We start from the raw sequence: 19,425 nt of genomic DNA on the forward strand, positions 1-19,425 counted from the left end.
CACAGTAGCTCACTATGACAAAAAAGTCCTATTAGCATTTATGTATTTCAAAATGACTAGCTAGACGATTCTACATAACTGTGGGGCTTTCGGCTTTTGTTGTAAGTAAAACCCTGTGTTGTAAGTATAGCATTACTTTCATTTTTTATTCAAAGGATTGTTACTATTATGATTATGTATTATTTTGAACGTTAATACAGTGCCTTTTGTTGCATTGCACACTGCATGTTCAATCATTTCTCCACGTTATGTATTAACTTAAAATATTACTAATACTTGGACCTAGATAGCTTGAGGAAACACAGGGAATCACATGCAAGTAAGGTTCCTGAATCAGTTGTCCCTGTGCAAATCAAAAGCACTCCAACGGAAGAGAGAAAACCATTGAAAGTAAGATCATGACCATCCCTATGCATTATGTCCTACTGAAGTAATGCTGAGACCTGAAAAGATTTGTTTGGAACTAGAGTCCAGTTTCACACATAATGCACTGGAAATAAAAGAGAGTTGACTGGGAAGCAGCACAAGAAGGATAAGAAACTGCATCACTGTGAAGACATTGTTTCAAGTAAAGTTGGTTTTCTTTGTTTGTTTTAGTTAAAATGAATGTGTTGCCTCAAGAGATCCTACAAACCCCAGGGGAGCATGCCAGGTTCATAGAGCAGACTGTTTGGCCCTCATTAGACTTTGCAAGGTATGTACCTCTCTTCTTTCAGAGCGTCATTTTTACTGTGAATAGCTCCAATCAGCTATGCTGAGGTGACAAATTGCGTTTGCTTTTTTGCAGTATTTAAAACTGCAAAAATCAAAGGCAAGGAAATTCTCTCTTAGGAAATTTTCATAATCAAAAGGGGGAAAAAAAAAAAAAATGAAATAGGAAATGTGTTCTGTTTAAGGTAGATATTTCATCCTAATTTTTCAAAATCTCTTCTAAGAGCCATAGGAAGTTATCTCCATTTAGCATTGATACAAATGTAGGTCATTGAAAAAGTACTTATTTGGATACAAAAACAAGATTTTTTTTTAAATTCATCCACAAAAGAGTTTCACGTCTCTCAAAATATAATGAATAAAACTGGCTTGAAAAACATTATCCTGTACTTAATAACTGAGAGAGTTAACAACAGTGCCATAATACTCTCAAGCCATCTTATTCTTGCACATGCCTACATGGCTTTCCATTCTGTTGCACTCATTTCTCCTCTTAGTTACTTGTATCCATGCATTTTTGCTGTCCCTTAGTGAGTACTGGTCTCTCAGTTACTACTCTGCCCCACTATGCTCTTTTTCCTGGAATTGCCTCCGTTTCAGAAAGAATTGTGGTTATTTTCTTCTTCCTCCTCTTCGTTTTTGTTGTTCTTGTTGTTGTTCCCCCCCAGTCCTAGCATTCCCCTTAGGCTTTGGCTGAAAGGTCTGGGGCATCTCAGAGTTCAGCAGCTGCCTGTCCATGTCTAAAAGCAGTAAGGATCTAGAAACATGGTATCCTTGGGCCCAGTCTTTCTGAGGGGCTCATAGTGATAGGTGTCCTCTCACACATTGATAGAATAAGGACATGCAGTGATGTCTTAGTTTGTTGTTTGTTTTTTGTTTGTTTTTTAATCTTCTATGGCTAGAGCCGTGTTCTGCAGCCACCACTTTTTCCAGTAACTACATTGCTGGAGAACTCACCCCAGAGGTAGGAGGCTTGTTTCTTCCCATTACATGGGGAGTTTCATGTTCAAGAAGATCATTCTGCAGCAGTCCTATGGAAGTTGTGTCTATTTACAGAATCACACATATGTTTTCTGCAAAGGTCTAGACCATGCTGTAGATGCCTAGTGATTAGAGCAAGACAAGCTCTGCCATTTTCTTTGATAGGAAATTTTGGGAAAACTGAAGTCTGAGTTAACAGAATAGGCAGTGGGGATAGAAACTTATGTGAGAATCAGTTTGGTCCTTTATGCGACTTTGTTCTGTTCTTTGACTAAAAAGCCAAGTGTATTTATCATGAAGTTTATTTCTAGAAAAAAAAATCAGTAGCTATTTTTTTTGCTGTGTAGACTGGTAAGAGAAATAGTTATAGGAACGCATGGTGTAAAATGTTAACTCTGGGATAGGTGTCCATTGGATTAAAATATATTTGTCTTTAATAAATGAGCGATTTAAAATTAAATAGGAGCCAATTTACAGGTGAAATAGACTTTTTTATAAACTATTTATGAAATATAGTGAGTCATCATGGAAACACTGGAGAAATAAGGCTAAAACAGTTTGGAAAAAACAAGTGACAACTTCTGGAAGAAAAGAAACATTGCCTCTTAGCCAGTGCCATCCTCACCTAATTTCTCTATTAAGAAACAATGTCCATTCCAAGTCACCATCTCAGTTCCTCACATTAATTACTTTTATTTTTTTAATTCTCATTGCATATAACAAGCCATTTTAAATAATGATTATTTGAGTTGATGGAATTTTCTACTGTGTATTTTTTCCTATGCATCATCTGCCTGTTTTTTCTGCACTATTGCTACATTAACATCATTGATAAAAACAGCCAGGAGGAGATAAGTATTTATTATTTTTAGTAACTTAAATTCTTTATGATGGATGACTCTGTTTGTAGTTGCATCAGTCCAATACAGGGTATTGCAGAACTTATGTAAACAGTAATTGGTGTGCAGGTTGTTGCTTTTGTTTTTTTCCCCTTGGCTGTAGTTGTCTTTAAGTTAGAGGGTGTTACCAATCCGAACTCAGAATTTATACCTGGACTATAAGGCAGGTGACATTTTAAATTGTATATGGTTCTAAGGGCTTTTCCCCTGATTGTTTTTATTAAAATACCTTTGAGGAGATAATGAGAAGGCATCAGGCTTTCCTTTGTTCCAGTTTGAGATGATTTTTAACTGCAGTGTAGATTAAATTGCAGCAAGCTGATAGTGATGCCTGGGAATTTGCTTGTTGTAGTTGACTGTTTTGGTTTGAGGGTTTGGACTCCCCCTGCCACCCCATATCTGGTGTGTTCTCTGTGTGCTACTGATGTGCAGAAAGCTCATTATTACAGTCTTAAAGTACGAAGGTCAGCCAGGGTTTTTTGTGTGGCCTACAGAATACTTCATATTTAATTACCCAGAGATGCTTTTTTTCAATTTTTCTATTACCTCATATAAACCTATTGTATCTTGAAATATGTTTTACATCAGCTTAAAATATAAAATAATCACCTTATCTTCATTATCCTAATGACAATAGGTATCTTCCTAAATTGTGACTATTTTGGTGTGAAAATTTTGATATTGATTATAACTGAATTTTTATGGCAATATCCATAAGGTGTACATTTTGCATGGTCAGCAGCAACTCATATGGATGTGTTATGTGCAGCTTGAAAGCATAAGCCTCTGTTGGTGCAGCTCAGTAGTAGTAAATTCTGGAACAAATTTAAATGCCCTATTTGTGCCGGAAGTTTTCACTATTGCATTGTTTTAAATACAGACATGTCAAAATATCTCTACATTGCTTAGCTATTTTGTTTTCATTTAAATGAACTTCATGAAGTGTCTTTGGTATTCTCAGAGCAATAAGGAGCTTGACGCTTATATTAGCTAACATTATGAAAAGCATTTACTCTCATCGCTGTAATGAAAGACAGCAGTGCAATACAGACAAAGAGGAAAGTAATAGATTTATGTGGAACACTAATGTTGAATTTCTTTTATCTTTGAGTGATTAACCAGACAATCTTTATGCTCTTTTAAAGAAGAATAAAAATAAATTCACATTACTTTTATAAAGATAGTATCCTCTACAGTTGGGATATCAGAATCTATTTAAATACACTTTATGGTCAGTAAGTGCATATTACCCTTTAAAATTCAAGGCATCTCTTGTGTATCAGAGTGGAGATGCAAAGAGGTGATGGCTCAAGTGCAAGGTGAAATGATGTAGAGTTCAAATTTTAAAATTAGATCCATGCATCCTGAAATTTGCTGTTTATTTTAATGCTCTTTGGATTACCCCCTTAGTGGATCACCTTTTGCAATACGCTGCTCAAACTGTGGAAAGCTGAGAGCAGTATTAAAAGTCTGCATTGCACTAAGGAAAACATTTTGAGTTGGGTTTGGGATTTTTTTTGTTGATTTTATTTTTTTTTAATTTTGAAAAAGTTAAATATAAAATAGATTGGACCACTCTGCTCCATACTGATAATGCAAAAATGTAATGGTTCTGGTTTAGAAAACAGTTTAAATACGGATAGCTTAATCAGTTATTATTGATTTAGCTAATACACAATTTCTTCTAGTTTAGACAGAAATATCAGATAACCAGGTCCTTGAAATCTAATACCAACTCTGTTTTCTTTCAGAAATAAAGATTTGAAATAGCTACAGACCAAAAAATTAAAAAGATATTTGTATGTGTTTATAGAATGTCTGATATATTACTTTGTCAATATTTCAGTATTTAGCTCTACTTGGCAATGCTAATACATTATACATGCTGCAGAAATCTATGTTAGCACCTCACAGTGTTTCTTTTAATTTTTTTCATTTAAATTTAGGATTCATTTGATCAAAGACAAAGATGGCATAGATGATTATTTGGCGAAGAATATCAAAGGGTTGTCAAAACAAGAAGCTGCTGCGTAAGTTGGCTTTTTTTGAGGCATTTTAACATCCATAAGTTTATTGTTTCCTTTGTTTCTAGTCATCATAATCATTTAAATTTAAAGTTCCCTAGGCCCTACCCTTTTTAGTGGAACTTGGCATTTAAAAATTGAAGTTGATATTAAATAATGATGGTTCATTTCTCCTGATCTTAAATATATCAAAGCATTTAACTCCTTGGTTTTACTGATTTGTATATTTACCGAAGTATTATATCATATTTGTAGCATTATTGTTAAGATTGTGTCAGTAATTATATTTGAAATTGTGCTTTTTTTTTTTGGCTTGTTTTTTTTTTCCTGAGCCTCTTTCACATCTCCTCTGGGGTGGAAGCTTAGTATACCAACGTACCCCTTCTTGTAATATTGAATTATTATTTAGCCAAGCCCAAGTGCTGACTTCTGCGGTGAAGCATTTAATACACCATTAGTTATTTAAAAACCCAATGAATGAAAGAAATCTAGATAACTTTTGATTTCTTACAGCTGAGGTATTTACATTTAGAAGTTACAAGAGACTACGACTGACTCATTCTTCTGGAGTCTTTTAACAGATCTGGGGTTCAGCACCATCAAAATTAATGAAAGAATTCTAACAAATCTGAATTGCTGGTTGCTTAAGTGAGATGATTTATTTATTTCAATATTTAAATAATAAAAAGATGCATATACAAGGGCTCTAAGCACCTTAACAATTAATATTGCAAGATCACCCTTGCAGCATAGAAACATTCTATCAATCAGACAGGAATTCGACCAGCTAGTTTCTTGCAAAACATGCTTCTTTTCTCCTTCCTAGCCCAAGAATGTACCCGCCAACCTTCCCTAAAAACTTTCAAATGAAAATCTAGAAAATTACCAAATTTGAGTTGAGGGGTAATAACTTTAGCAGTGTCCTAAAACTGTACCATATAATACCCAGCCAGCAGACACACTTTCCTTTCCTGTGATACATCTCCAATTTGCCTTTATTTTTACAATGGTGATGTGATAAAACTAGTAAGTGTTCTGACTGTCAGTACAAAGATTGTAACGTATCTGGTCTGATGATCTAGGAGAGCAATCTGTTTAAAGCAAACTCATACCCTACTTCTTTTATTTGAATTAAGACTAGGTTCAAAGATAATGGACTAAAAATTAATTCAATGATGGGATTGGGCAGGACCTTCTCAATATGTCATCGTAGGGTTTGCAAAGTTCAATTTATTCCTTTGTTTCTGTAGGACAGACTCTGTTATGGTCAGTCTGTGGGAGAGAGCAGCCTGACAGTGACAGGAAAGTGAGTTAGGTGAGGCAGTGGGAAGTGCCATGATACTGCTCTGTGAGTACACATGGTTGATGTGGTGATGTGGGACAGTTACCTTTAATCATGCTGTTGTACTAATCATGCTAGGTGTCATAGCTGGTTTAAATATTCCCTGCTTAAAGAGAAGGAAACTAAGATTGGTCTGTGACTTGGTCACATTCTGCATGAGCTGGACCAACATAACGAACAGATCCTTCCCAAGCCAGTGCTGTGTTGACAGAGGTCCTGTCCCCTGAATTAAGGGTAGCGTAGTTGCTCTGTGAGGGAGGAAGAAGTATCAGACCTCAGGGAGCAAGCACAGAAATACATACATTCACTTACTGTCACCCTAGTTCCATGCCAGCTATGCAGTGCTGTTGTAAGCATTACACCTCGACAATTGTTGCAGACTGACTTGCCTTCCCAGTGAGCTGTTTCAGCCTTTAGCCCCAGTGGATTTCCACAGTACACACACCGTGCTAGGGACAGAATTGTTCTCTCTGTGATTACACAAGAAGTCACTGCTATTTTAGGAGGGCCTTGGGGCTTCAAAGTGCCTTTTACAGCTCTGATTTGATTAGGTCAGCCTTTTACTGCTATTAAAAAAACCCAAACTACAAACAAACAACAAAAAAACCCCTCCTATAAGACTTTTCTTTTTATATCCAAAACCTGAGTCTGGAGGTTGTGGAAAAGGAAACCAGCAAGGAAATCCAGAATGAAGTGAGAATTTTATCATCTGTTCTGCAATACCTACATGAAGTAGGGTGTTTCCTTACTGTTTTGTAATATGCTGTTTTTCAAAGTTGTCAAAGCCTCTTAGAAGATCAAACTGAAATATCATATGTATTCTGGTTTATTTCTATGGAGGTTTTTTAAGTACATCTTTTAAAAGATTATGTTCGTGTTCTGTGTATTTAATTACTCTCAGAATTTTAGCTTTTGATAATAGTTCAGCAGTTACAAAATTTCTATAGTATGTAATTTACTAATGCTGTTCCATAAACCTGATACAATCATTTGAGAGCAAACAAATGGTAACGAACTAGCAGCTACACAGTTTTATTCGTAGGAGGCTAATCTAGGTATAAAAAACTAAATGCCTCAACTGTAATTTTAAACCAATTCATAAAGTAAGGCGATGCCATATTTGTTAAATGATCTTACTGAAATCAATGTTATGCTTTGTATGTCTCAGCAGACAACAGAAGTTTTTATTTTAAAAAGTGTGAGAAATGGCTTATAATATGCTGTGTAGTTTTTTTTAAATTGTTTCCATTCCAGAAGCAGATTATTGTGTTTCTTTATAGAAGGACAGGATATCTTTCTTTTGCCACCTAAATATCTGTACTTTTGTTTAATATGGAGGTTAACTTAATAAGTGAGTCATTATTTTGTCAAGACAAATTCTTGTAGCCACACTCCTGCTTAATATTAAACACCCTTTATTTTTTTTTGGTGCATGTTAGGCAAATAACAAATTTATTACCTCCTAAATAAAGGAATGTGTGGGTAGTTGTCGTGGTTTAACACCAGCCAGCAACTAAGCCCCACACAGCCGCTCGCTCGCTCCCCCCTGGTGGGATGGGGGGGGAAAGAATCAGAAGAGTAAAAGTAAGAAAACTCGTGGGTTGAGATAAAGACAATTTAATAAGTAAAGCAAAAGCTGCGCACGCAAGCAAAGCAAAACAAGGAATTCATTCACTCCTTCCCATGGGCAGGCAGGTGTTCAGCCATCTCCAGGAAAGCAGGGCTCCGTCACGCATAATGGTTACTTAGGAAGACAAACGCCATCACTCTGAATGTCCCCCCTCTTCCTTCTTCCCCTTTGATATAGCACACAGATATCATTCCATTAGTCTGTGGACCACCCCTGTGAAATGTCTGTAAAATGTCCATAAATGTCCACAAAATGTCCACTGAGTTCATTTAGTCCATGACTTTGGGTTCCATCTCTTATGGCGGTCACTCAGGACAGGAGAGGTGGTGTGTTTCTTGGAGTTATTGAGCACCAAAGCCAGCTCAGGTCGTGTTACTGCTGCATTTGCACTGCTTCTTGTCCTCCATTGGTTCAGGTGGTTCTGACTATAGTAATTCCTATAACATGCAACTCAAATAATGGGTTACAACAATTTAAAGGTATATCCATTACAATCTCCAGCCCTGCTCCCTTTGCATCAGGTTATAGGGTTTAACATTGCAATGAACTCCTCCCCTTGCCCCTGCTCCAGCCTGGACTTATCCACTTACCCAGCTTGGACTTGGAATTGTCTTATAATTTTCTTTATAGTACCTAGTATGGCTATGTTTTGGATTTGTGCTGAAAACAGTGTTGATAATACAAAGATGTTTTAGTTGTTGCTAAGTAGTGCTTATACTAAATCAAGGACTTTTCAGCTTCCCATGCTCTGCCAGGTGCACAAGAAGTTGGGAGGGGACACAGCTGGGACAGCTGACCCCAACTGACCAAAGGGCTATTCCATACCACATGACGTCATGCTCAGCTTATAAAGCTGGGGAAGAAGAAGGAAGGGGGGGGGGGTGTTTGGAGCGATGGCGTTTGTCTTCCCAAGTAACCATTACACGTGATGGAGCCCTGCTTTCCTGGAGATGGCTGAACACCTACCTGCCTATGGGAAGTAGTGAATGAATTCCTTGTTTTGCTTTGCTTGTGTACATGGCTTTTGCTTTCCCTATTAAACTGCCTTTATCTCAACCCATGAGTTTTCTCACTTTTACTCTTCTGATTCTTTCCCCCCCCATCCCACGGGGAGGGAGGGAGTGAGCGGCTGTGTGGTGCTTAGTTGCCGGCTGGTGTTAAACCACGACAGTAGTATCACATTTATGGAAACAAGCAACATTCTTTAAAGCTGTTCTCTAAAATTGTATCCTTCACAATATTCTTTAAGATTATCTGGTTTCTTCGTAGTTGAAGAAAAAAAAGGTTGCAGTTATCCTTCTATTATACAGTATTATACTCTGTTCCAAACTTCAGCAAATGAGAGGAATTCTGTTAAGTGTGCTTATGTTATAATCTCATTTTTCTGTGGAAAAATGTGGACATGTTTTTCTTTTTTTTTTTCTTTGTAATAATTTTTTGTCCCAGGGTGATATGATAGAAGAGAAAGCAAAAACAGTGCTTAAGAAAGATAGTACTTTAATTATATTAAAACAGGATATTGCTTTGGTTTTTTCATTGATTTTGTTTTGTTTCCTTCTCTAAGACTTTAATGTGAAATAAGTGAATGTGGTGTGAGAAGCTGGAAATGGAAAAAAGTAAAGTTTCCCATTAATGCAGAAAGTACTGCTTTCTTGCCACATAATTAGGCTTTTGTAAGCTTATGAGGAGGTTGGCTGACTCCACTCGCCCACAGTGCGCTTTCCCTGATATTTTTTGTTCTTGGTCTTGACTCACCAAATCATTAATGGCTGAAAATCGGGTTGCAGTAAAAATTAAAAATTGTCCTTATGACTGATCTAAGAGTCAAAAACTTCATGATGAACTGTGAAGTAAGGCATTTTCCATCAAGAGATTGATTCCAGGGTTGAATCTTCAAATGAGTTTGGAGCCTAAAATGGACCAGAATTTGATATTGTCATTCCTGTTTCCTGATCTTTTTGTCAGAGCCAGAAAGATCAAGTAACAGTTCTCTCCTCTTCATACAAATTAAAATTGTCCAAAGATGACCATATAATCAAAAAAAGAGTTAAAGACTAGAAAGAGAGACTTTGAAGTCTTTTTGATGAGAGGAACAGCTTTGTTTAGTAGTTACGTAAAAATATTACATTAGCTATTTTACTAGATGTATTTCTGTGAATCGGATGATGGAGTTCTAGTGTCCTCATTCAGGACTCATTGGTAGTTGGATGACATCTAAATTATTATACAGAGACAGTAGGGGCTGACCTAGATATGCAGAAAATTTGTATTTGTATTTTCTGTCTTGTGAGTGGTGGATCAGAGTGTTGTGGAAAGCTTGCCTTGATAAATTTGTGTCAGTAAAGACATGCTCTGATATGACTTTTTCAGGCAGGAGACAAGATTATCTTATACGCATTCGATCAGATGTTTTTGAGATATAGTGGGTTGTTCTGCTTAGAATTCACCAGAAGGCTGGTCCACTTCAAGATTATCTGGAACACAAAAAGGCAAAGGCTTTCATTCTCGTGTGGGCTGTGACCCCCAGAGCAATTGCCAGCCATCTCAGCTAATACTGGGAAGATCAATCATTAAACTACTTTGCAGATTGTATACTGAAAACTGGAATATAATATTTTTTCTCTAGGAGTGATGACTGGTGAATATAGTAGCAATCCTTTGCTTCCATAAGCAGGACCTTTGTCCTTCTCTGCAAAAAGAGCAAAGGGGTTTTCACCTAAGTTTAACTGATCCAGAGGACTAGGTTAATCACCCCATATAATCAATGGAAATAATTAAGGATAAGTAATTTGATTAGTTGAGCCCCATCTTTTAGGAATCAGCCAGCTGCTTTAGAGTAAGGTGAATTATATTTCTGAAGCACCTATTTCTCTCCATTGCTTATATAGAGAGTTTAGGGTGACCAGCTCAGATGTAGACATGTACATTTACTGCTGAATCCCACACTGGAGAACTATTGAATTTTGAAAGCTGTAAAAAGGATCAGGTAAAAGTCTTAGAGAGTTGCATTCACTAATTCCTGAGGCAGCATTTCTATAAGAAGCTAGCAAGTCCAGAAGAAATCTTAAATCTTCTGTTAGTGCCATCTCATAGGAGATTATTTTTCCATTCTTCGGTGAGAGAATTAAAAGAGACAAATTATTTACCACCCCTCCCCCCCAAGTTTCTGCTGTTTTCAGTGTCAGTATCAGGTAGGTAGAGTTAAGGAAAAAAGATGTCAGAAAATTAATGAGGGATTAAGCATTAGTGCTCAAGATGAGTTTGTGGAAATAAAAGATTTCCTTCCTACACCCTTACTTCTTCAGTTGGTCTCTGAATATTCAACCCCACCTGTCCTCCGAGACTAAAGAGGAAGAAACTTCCTTACCTGGTTAGAGGCCAGGATGATCTGGAGAGTCCACTGAGGGAGAAGAATGGGGTTTGCGGGCTGATGGAGAGGAGAAGACCTAGCTTGAAGGGTCTTTTATTCCTTATTTTCATCATAGCCATGACAGACTAGTAAGCCCTACTATTAGACTGGGCTTCTTCTGATATTGTCCTCTAAGTTATTTAAATCATGAGAGTTTTGGTACTCAGTTTTAGATTTATTTGCTTTTCTATTTGTCTTTATTCTAGTCTTTTGCATTGATGGACCAGTTCTTTAAGGAAGCTGAACACAAATAGCTGATTGGGGTTTTGATTAATCCAGACTTTTTAGTAGCTGTCACCTCTACTAAATAAATTAGTAAGGTGACTTCATAGGTGACCTATGAAATCTTTTACTCAACAAATAGATTGGGACCTTTTTTCACTGACAGCTTATCATAATGCCATGTTTTCTTTTTCACAACCTGAAATCTTTACTGGTGCTTCCCAATTTGAACATGCATAATTTAGGCTTGGGAATTTAGTGTTGTAAGGTGGATTTGACCATTTCTGTGTTATGGAGTGAGGCTCTCAAGGGACAGGGAAGGGGCACTGCCAATAATAAGGGTTAGGAAAAGTATCTTGTTGTGGGGTTAAGGCAAGGAAGGAGGAGGGGCAGCTGCTATTACCAGAAAGCTTGCAAAAAGCAATTTCAGACACAGACGGATAATGAGTAGGTGCAGATTCTGTTTTTCCCTTGTACTTCAGTCCTTGATTGCACAGTACTTGGTTCTAGCAATGCACTGATTTGAGCTGCTTCCATTTCTTCTGTGTATAACGCTATGAAGACAGAGGGAGAGAGGGGAGCTCAAGGCAGCTAAAGAAGGACATAGCAGCAAAAGAAAGAATTAAACTGTTCTTTCCCTTTCACTTTCAGGTCCTAGTAAGATTTTACTGTTCTTGCTGATGTCAATCTTTGGATATGACCTGTGAGCACCTTATGACCCTCTTTGTTCACATTACTCTGGTTGAGAACTGGTGGAATGTTGTGTCAACTCATTTACATTTTATGAGGATATTTCTTCACCTTTAAATACTAAAAACTATGGAAAAGGGTGAATCAGAACCAAAGAAATGTATCCTTTCATAGTAAAAGAAATTTTAAATTAAGGCACTCTATCCCAAACTCCCCGCTGATTGTGGAAAGGGAGATGGCACAAGTCACTTATTGAGCTAGATGATAAATTTTAAATTTATTTCACAATATTATTTAAATATGTATTTTTTTTCTGTCTGAATAATTCTTAACAATCTTGCCTGCCATGACCAGGATTCAATGTTTATTAAACAACTTTCAAAAAGAGATTTTAGCACTTAGAGGCACACATTCTTTTTGGTCAGATGAATGATCTCTGTGAATTTCAGGCCTGATAAACATATTATTTAGTGTAATTAGGCAGTGATCTAAAGAACAGAACTGTGTGGGAAGTGAATGGTTTGCCTTTCCTAAAGAAACTTCTCTGTGCGTTTGTGTAATGTGAAAGGTTTTTCTTGAAAAGGTTAAAAAAAGTTCTAATCAACTTCTGTACATTATGTAGAACTTCATTTTCTAAACTCTGCAAAAGAAAGTTTCATATTTAATGGGAAATCATGAATTATTCCATTTATTATCTATTTCCTCCTTTCAAAGACATGATCTGGATAAAAGGCGGGGTGAATAATTTCAAAAAATACAATACATTTTTAATGGGAAGGTGCAAACTACAGATTCTCATGACTATTAGCAAGTATAGAGGAAACAGAATTTTACTTGCAAAAACTCATCAAACTCTTGCAAAGATAAAATACATGACATACTTTAATAAAGAAGAACACAGTGAGCTGAAGTTTTTCTTTTTTTATGTAACTTGTTGTTTTTACTAAGTTTGGTCTTACGGTTTTCTAGTGCTTTAATTTCTCAGTAGTTCAACAATATTTAGTACTGAAGATAACGTACAAGCAATACACAACTGACTTTTATTTTTAAAACACTCCATAAAGGTGAAGCATCTCTAACATACAAAAAGAGTCTGAAATAACGAAAGACAGTCTAATTTGCCTTGGTACAATCATGACTTCCTAATAATTCTCACAGTGAATCCTTCTGAATTGTGTAAAATCCTCTCTTTTCTTTTACTCTTAATCTCTGTGTGGTGTATTTGTCCTTAGACTACTGAGTAAGTTCTGTTGGGGACTTGTATGAGATCTCATAAACAAGAGCAAAAATACTGTGGGAGTTGTTCATAGCAATAGTATAATAAATGCATAGCCTTGTATAGGGTTTTATGATAATTCATAGCATCAGCTTGAGAAGATACAGAAAGTAAATAATTATGATTATCTTTTTCTAAAGATAATTTTGCACACTGTGAAAGAAACCTGCAGAGAAATTTAATGACTTCTCTGATATTATGCAAGTCAAATGGAAAGGGTTCCAAACTCAGAAGTTTCTGGCTCTCAGTCCATTAGGTCAGCTCTGAAATAAAAGGAGAAAGTTGAGAAATACTTCATTTTGATAAATAATAGTCCATAAAATATGGTTGGAATTACTTTTTGTTAATGAGCGTAATTAATTTAGAAAGAAAAGCAGAAAGATTAATGAAGATAATTTTTTTTTCTGATTATGCTTGAAATAATCACAGGTGTGTGTGCTCTTGAATGAAGAACATTTTTATAAGGGTAGCACTTTTATCTTTCTTTTTAGTGCTTTCTTTGCATTTAAGTTTAGGGACAGAATGTTCCAAAAATTCATTGCTAAATTTATATTTCCATTTTCTGGGTTAATGAGGATTCTTAATTATTACAGTACTTACATTCATTTTAAAATACTTTTTCTGTGTCATCCTTTGATGTTTGTAATTTATTAATTTTTCATTTTATGTAGTGTTAAAGTGGCAGTGTAGCTTTGAACAAAAGGAAGCAAGTTCAATCTATGTGTTCTTTGCAGGATCCTACTGACAGGTTATGCATCCATCTTTGCATGATGTATGTTAAAGTGTGGTTTGACAACAGTCAGAGTCTGTGAGGCAGTAGATGAAAAATCCTGCATTACTTATGCTGAAAGTTATTGTAGCTATACATATATACTATACATATATTATAGCTATACATATATAGGTATAAAGTACCTATATATTTATTTTCTCATATACTTTATTTTCATCTTTCTATTAATAGTTCTGAACACATAGCTCCATAAACCTTTTCTTATTTTAAAAAATCTGAATTGTTACAAAAGTCAGTTTCAAGTAGATGTTCTTCCCTCTCATGGTATGTACAAATTGTCATGCAATATTTTTTATTTACTATATAGAGTAGGGAATTCTTTTTATAACACTTGGGGGTTTGGTGAATTTTATGCTTTTTGTATTAGGATATTAGCTATTTCAGCTTTATAATTTGGAATTAAAAAGCATGCATGCCACCCCAATATAATTTAATTCTCAGCCTTAGTAATCAAAAATTCTGATGTGTAAGCTAACCATCTATTACTACTTAATGGCATTTACTGTACTTCCTTATCTTTAATGAGATTACTATAGTCTACAATTTAAAATATTACCATCCAGTAAATATTTCATTAAAAGAAAAGCATTTAAATGGACAGTCTTTAAACTAGGATTAAAGAGGGCTGTGCCCTGATTCAGTTAAATAGCTTTGTATAAGTAGCAGTATGTGGTGAAAATGTACCTTGACCAACTGAGGGCTTGACTCACCAAAGTACTTATATATGTAAATTTTCATACTGAACTCAGATACTCGGATGACTCAGATATATTTTCAAGTTAGCTATGTACCTAACTTCAGTGGAGTGCAGCCCAGACACGTGACAACGTAGATTTCAGCAGTGTGAGTACGTGGTTTAATACCACTGTAACCTGGATCGTAGCATCGCTGAATGCGGTAGTGAAATCTTCAGCTTCCATATTTACCAAGTATTTGCATAAGTGCTTTTTGTCTTCAACAATGCCCTGCAGAAGTTTTAACTATATTTTAGATGTGGGTCGCTAATGGTGTTGCAAAACCGTTATGTTTTTTGGCTGTCCAGCTATAACTAAATAATAATTCCTCTTTTGATTCTTAGGAAGAGCAGCCTAAAGTTATAAATGCTTACAGCATGCTTGGCTTTTTAGTGTTTTGTATAGTATATTTAATTTTACTTAATGTATATATTTTTCAAATCTCAGTGAGGAAATTCTGGTGTTTCCTTATTTATGCTGTGTTTGTTTGCATATAGATTAAACACAAAGTAGCTAAGTATTCACATACTTGACGTACTTTTAATTTTCTTGTAGATTTATAGACAGGAAATGGGGGGGAGTAAAATGTATTTGTTTAAATAAACTTAAGCAAAAATATATTGATTATTTTTTCATAATTTTGTGATCCTTATCTAAGGCATTTATATCAGTCATTGACTTGCCAACTGCAGAAGGAAATCCCAAGTGGATGAAACCTATTTGAATACAGTTTTTAAACATTGTAATAATTGGTAGAGTAATTATTTTATGCTGGAAGTACACTTTAATATTTTATATACTATCATTGTTTAATCCATGCCATTTTGTGCTTTACAAAATGGAATTGCTATGGTACACTTGTACTGTAATCAGCAGCTGGCATTAACCTATAGTACTAATTAAATCCTACAAAATCTAAAGATACGTACTCTGATATAAAAAAAAAAAATCTGTCATCTGAAAATAGTGGACTTTTGCAGCTATTTTGCATGTCTGTAATTGACCACACCAGACAGGAGGCATGGAGAATTAAGCTCATGATAAATAATTCTGTTATGCTATACTGACTATTTTGATTGTTTCTAACACCAGTACCTGCCTCTTGGCCTCTTAATTTCTTTTTTCTTTCTCTTTTTCAGTGTAAAGGGTAGAATACAAATAGCCTTGTTGTGCAGGATTTTAAGTTAAAAGGAATGTAGAATGGTACTGTCCTGATCTCCCAGCATTGCTTAAGAGTCTTGTAAAAGTACAATACCATAACATGGGAAGGTCCTCAAGATTGCAACAAGAGTGTAATTTCATTAGCCTTGCTGAAAATTAGTATTTATGATTTCTGCACTGGTAACGGCAGATTAGAATCAGATTTCTGTGATTCCTCAGCATGACTGTATTTCATTTTAGAATAGCAATGATAATAATAAAAGAAACCCATATAGTTTAGTTATACGTATAGTTTAAGGAAAGTAAAATGCCTGTAGCAATATCCAGGTACGCTTAAAGCACAGTGTTAACAATAGCAGTGCCTTTTCAAGCTCGCAGATCCACATTCAATAACTAGCGGCTTCCACCCGTGTGATATTATACTACACGAAATCATCATCTATAACATGGTACCACTAAAATGGCAACTTGGCAACTTTAACTTTTGGTCGTTATTTATTTGTTGCTGAAAATTCTTCTGACAGATGCCCCCTGCCCCCCAACACACACACAGAACTGCAGAGAATTTTTCAGCACCTCATGCATAAAATACTGCATCACCGTAACTGCTGATGTAGGACAAATGCAGGATACCCAGCCAGATCCACTAAGTGGACCTCATTTCAGTGTTTTACCCAGCCTGTGTAAACAACCATCCAGCAACTTCAGCAGGGTTTCCAGTGATGACAGAGATGAGTGTACAGTCAGAGGAACGATGGCTTCTCAGTGTCATCTATGTTTAAGTATTATGGTTTTCATCTGCTGAATTTCATGGATTAAAAAGAAATAAACCAAATCTGCTTTAAATTAAAAACAGATTAATTGTTCTCTTTGTTTTAACCATAACTGCACAGACATGCTCCAGATTTCATTAAAAAATAATTTGCTTTTAAAAACACATCTGAAATGTTTTCCTCGTAGCATGCACACTTGATCATCCAAAGGGGAAAGAGGACTATAGGTTTATATTCGTATCCCGGTTCAACTTTGAAATCGAACACAGCTAACGTTACAAAGCTGTCCGCTCATTCTAATTCGGCTAGTTTAATTGCGGGCAGGCAACGGTGCGGGCAACGTTTGCATGTTTTTGGCGCTGTGCTTTTGTGGGGCTGAGCGGCAGCGCAGGGAGCGCAGCGCAGGGAGCGCAGCGCAGGGAGCGCAGCCCCGCTCCTCTGCTGCGCCGGGCTGGCAGGGCTGCGCGCCCCGCGCTGATCCCTGCCCCTGCCTCCCTTTGTTCTGCGGCCGTGCCCCGCTGCGCTGACAGCCGCGGGATTAACATGTCCTCACTGCAGTTTTCCAGATTTCCAGTAGATGCCCCCAGAGACCATTAAACCTCTCGAACGTCTCCAACCAGAGGAAAGGCCAGTCCTTTCCTATTTCGCTTCTCGAAGTAACATAATTGTTCAAAGGAAACCGAAAATCGGTGCGGACGCAATGCAGAAAAACAAACTTACTTGTTTAATAATAGATCATAATTTATTAGGTAGCAAGGTTCCAAAGGTTTAGTGCAAACTAGTTTATTAATGCGGTAGAAACACACTGTTAACAGTTGGATTTTATAAAATAAATCATCTACGTTTAATTAGGTATCAGTTTTTGACATTGATATTAGGAAGAAAGTAATCTTCGGTTATGTGAAACATGGGATGTTCTGTTTAACCTCTCATTTTACATGCTGCATGACATCATGAAAAGCAGTATGAAAAGGATTTTGAGGATTGAGGATTTATAGTTTATCTCAAGATATCATGAAAAGTTCACTACTGTCACCTGCGCTACTCCTCTGTTTGAAAGCACTGTTTGTTGGGAAAAAGGACACTGGCATTTTCATCTGGAACCACTTTGATAACTGAAACAATTTCAGAACTCATTGCAGTGTCAAGCTCTCTTAGGTGTCATGAATACCGTTCGTCCCCATAATACCATTCATTTCTATCCCTGTTTTATTGTTTCTGTGTGATCAGTCACTTGTGGCTTATATACTGCAGAAACTTAAGAAAACAAAAGTATTATTGTTTTGCGCTTTGTGTATTTTCTGTTTTTAAGTATAACTGAGAGATAACTTTTATCTTTATGCTTCTAAAATTTGAATGGTTATACAGTAGATAGCTTCATTGCGTGTGAGTTAAAATCAGTTATCTTTGCCTAAGAAAAAAAATGTGCTCTGTACCATATGATTACTTCAACATTATTTCAATTTCTTTATTAATTGGGATGGGATTTATTAAAAGAATATTGACACTAATTTTTAAAACTGACCTATTTTTATTGTATGTTTTGTTTTCCTGTATTGGTTTGCTAATAATGCTGTCTTGTGGGGAAAATGTGCTTCGACTTCAAGTAAAATATATCAGTCTACAGGAAATAGTGTGTTGCATGGGCACAGTTTTTCTATTTATACGAATATTGGTACTATGCTCAGTGAGTATGCAGTGAGTGTTAAAAATGAACTGAATTATGTTTTGTTTAGTCACTGTTAAGATCTTTTAGCCGTACTTTCTTGTCCACTTCCAATACATCTAATGATTTAATGCATGCACACATATACACATATATAGATCACATTATATAAATATGCGTGTATGTGTGTCTGCTATGTAGATTGTTATTCCGCTGCTCTGAGTTTTGTTAGTGTAGGATTCAGTTCTAGGCCTTTGGAAGTTGGTAGGATTTTTTTACCTATATTCTTCAATTTGTTTTTAGTTAGAATTTTAAAACAGAAAAAAGAAAGTATTCCATATACAGAGTAGAGAATACATTGTATGGTATTAACATAATATCTTTACAGTATTTTGAAGCTATACACTGTGCATCTGATATATGACAAATATAGCATATTCTGGCAAATTAAAATTGAAATGTTTAAAGATATTTCTCATTTACTTTTCTAAGATAAATGCTGCAAATGTTTTCTGGTACAGAACAGTTATATATTTTCCCTTGTCTGTGTGAACAATGTGTGCTTTTCAATCTCAAAAACCACCTATTTATATAGTAAACATAAATTCAGTACTGTCTAGTCTAAATTGTATCAGGATTTTGTAATATTTTTATGTTCAGTTCTGCAACTGAAAAGTAAAAAATATATGCGAAGGATTAATGTGCATCTATGTAGTAATTAATAGATTTTATTTTAATCATATTAGATATGAAATAATGCAGATTATTTACTTCTTACATCTCACATTACTGTTTATTTATTTGGCATCTAGCTAAGAAGTTTTTTACATCACTTCCATCTTATTAGCATTGTTAAAAAACTGCAGTAGCTCTTTGTAGGCTAGAAGTATTAGCTTCATTAGGCTATTGTTTAGCATGAGGTCATCTGAATTTATTACATACACTGTAAATCTCAGTTTTCAGAATTCCTTATTTATTTTAAAGCTACTGAGAATTTCAAGTTAAATGGATTTTAATCTAAAAAGACAGTCTTGAAAACAGTTTGAAAACTTAATGGAATATACAAAATAAAATTAACACATCTGGGTCCTTGCCATTTTACTGGAACAAAGGT

General features: G+C 35.7%; 1 protein-coding gene across 1 annotated transcript in view; it reads left to right on the top strand.

Moving 5' to 3' along the window:
* Nucleotides 1–602: 602 nt before the first annotated feature.
* The window catches only part of TTC29 (tetratricopeptide repeat domain 29), a 157,890-nt gene continuing 139,067 nt past the window's right edge, over nt 603–19,425 (top strand). Inside the window, exons 1-2 of the mRNA XM_072863409.1 lie at nt 603–694; nt 4,538–4,621. Of these exons, the coding sequence (XP_072719510.1) occupies nt 603–694; nt 4,538–4,621 (176 nt within the window). The remainder of the gene's footprint in view (nt 695–4,537; nt 4,622–19,425) is intronic.

This window comes from Ciconia boyciana, chromosome 5 (genome assembly GCF_034638445.1).
Source record: "Ciconia boyciana chromosome 5, ASM3463844v1, whole genome shotgun sequence".
In the NCBI taxonomy this organism is placed as follows: domain Eukaryota; kingdom Metazoa; phylum Chordata; class Aves; order Ciconiiformes; family Ciconiidae; genus Ciconia; species Ciconia boyciana.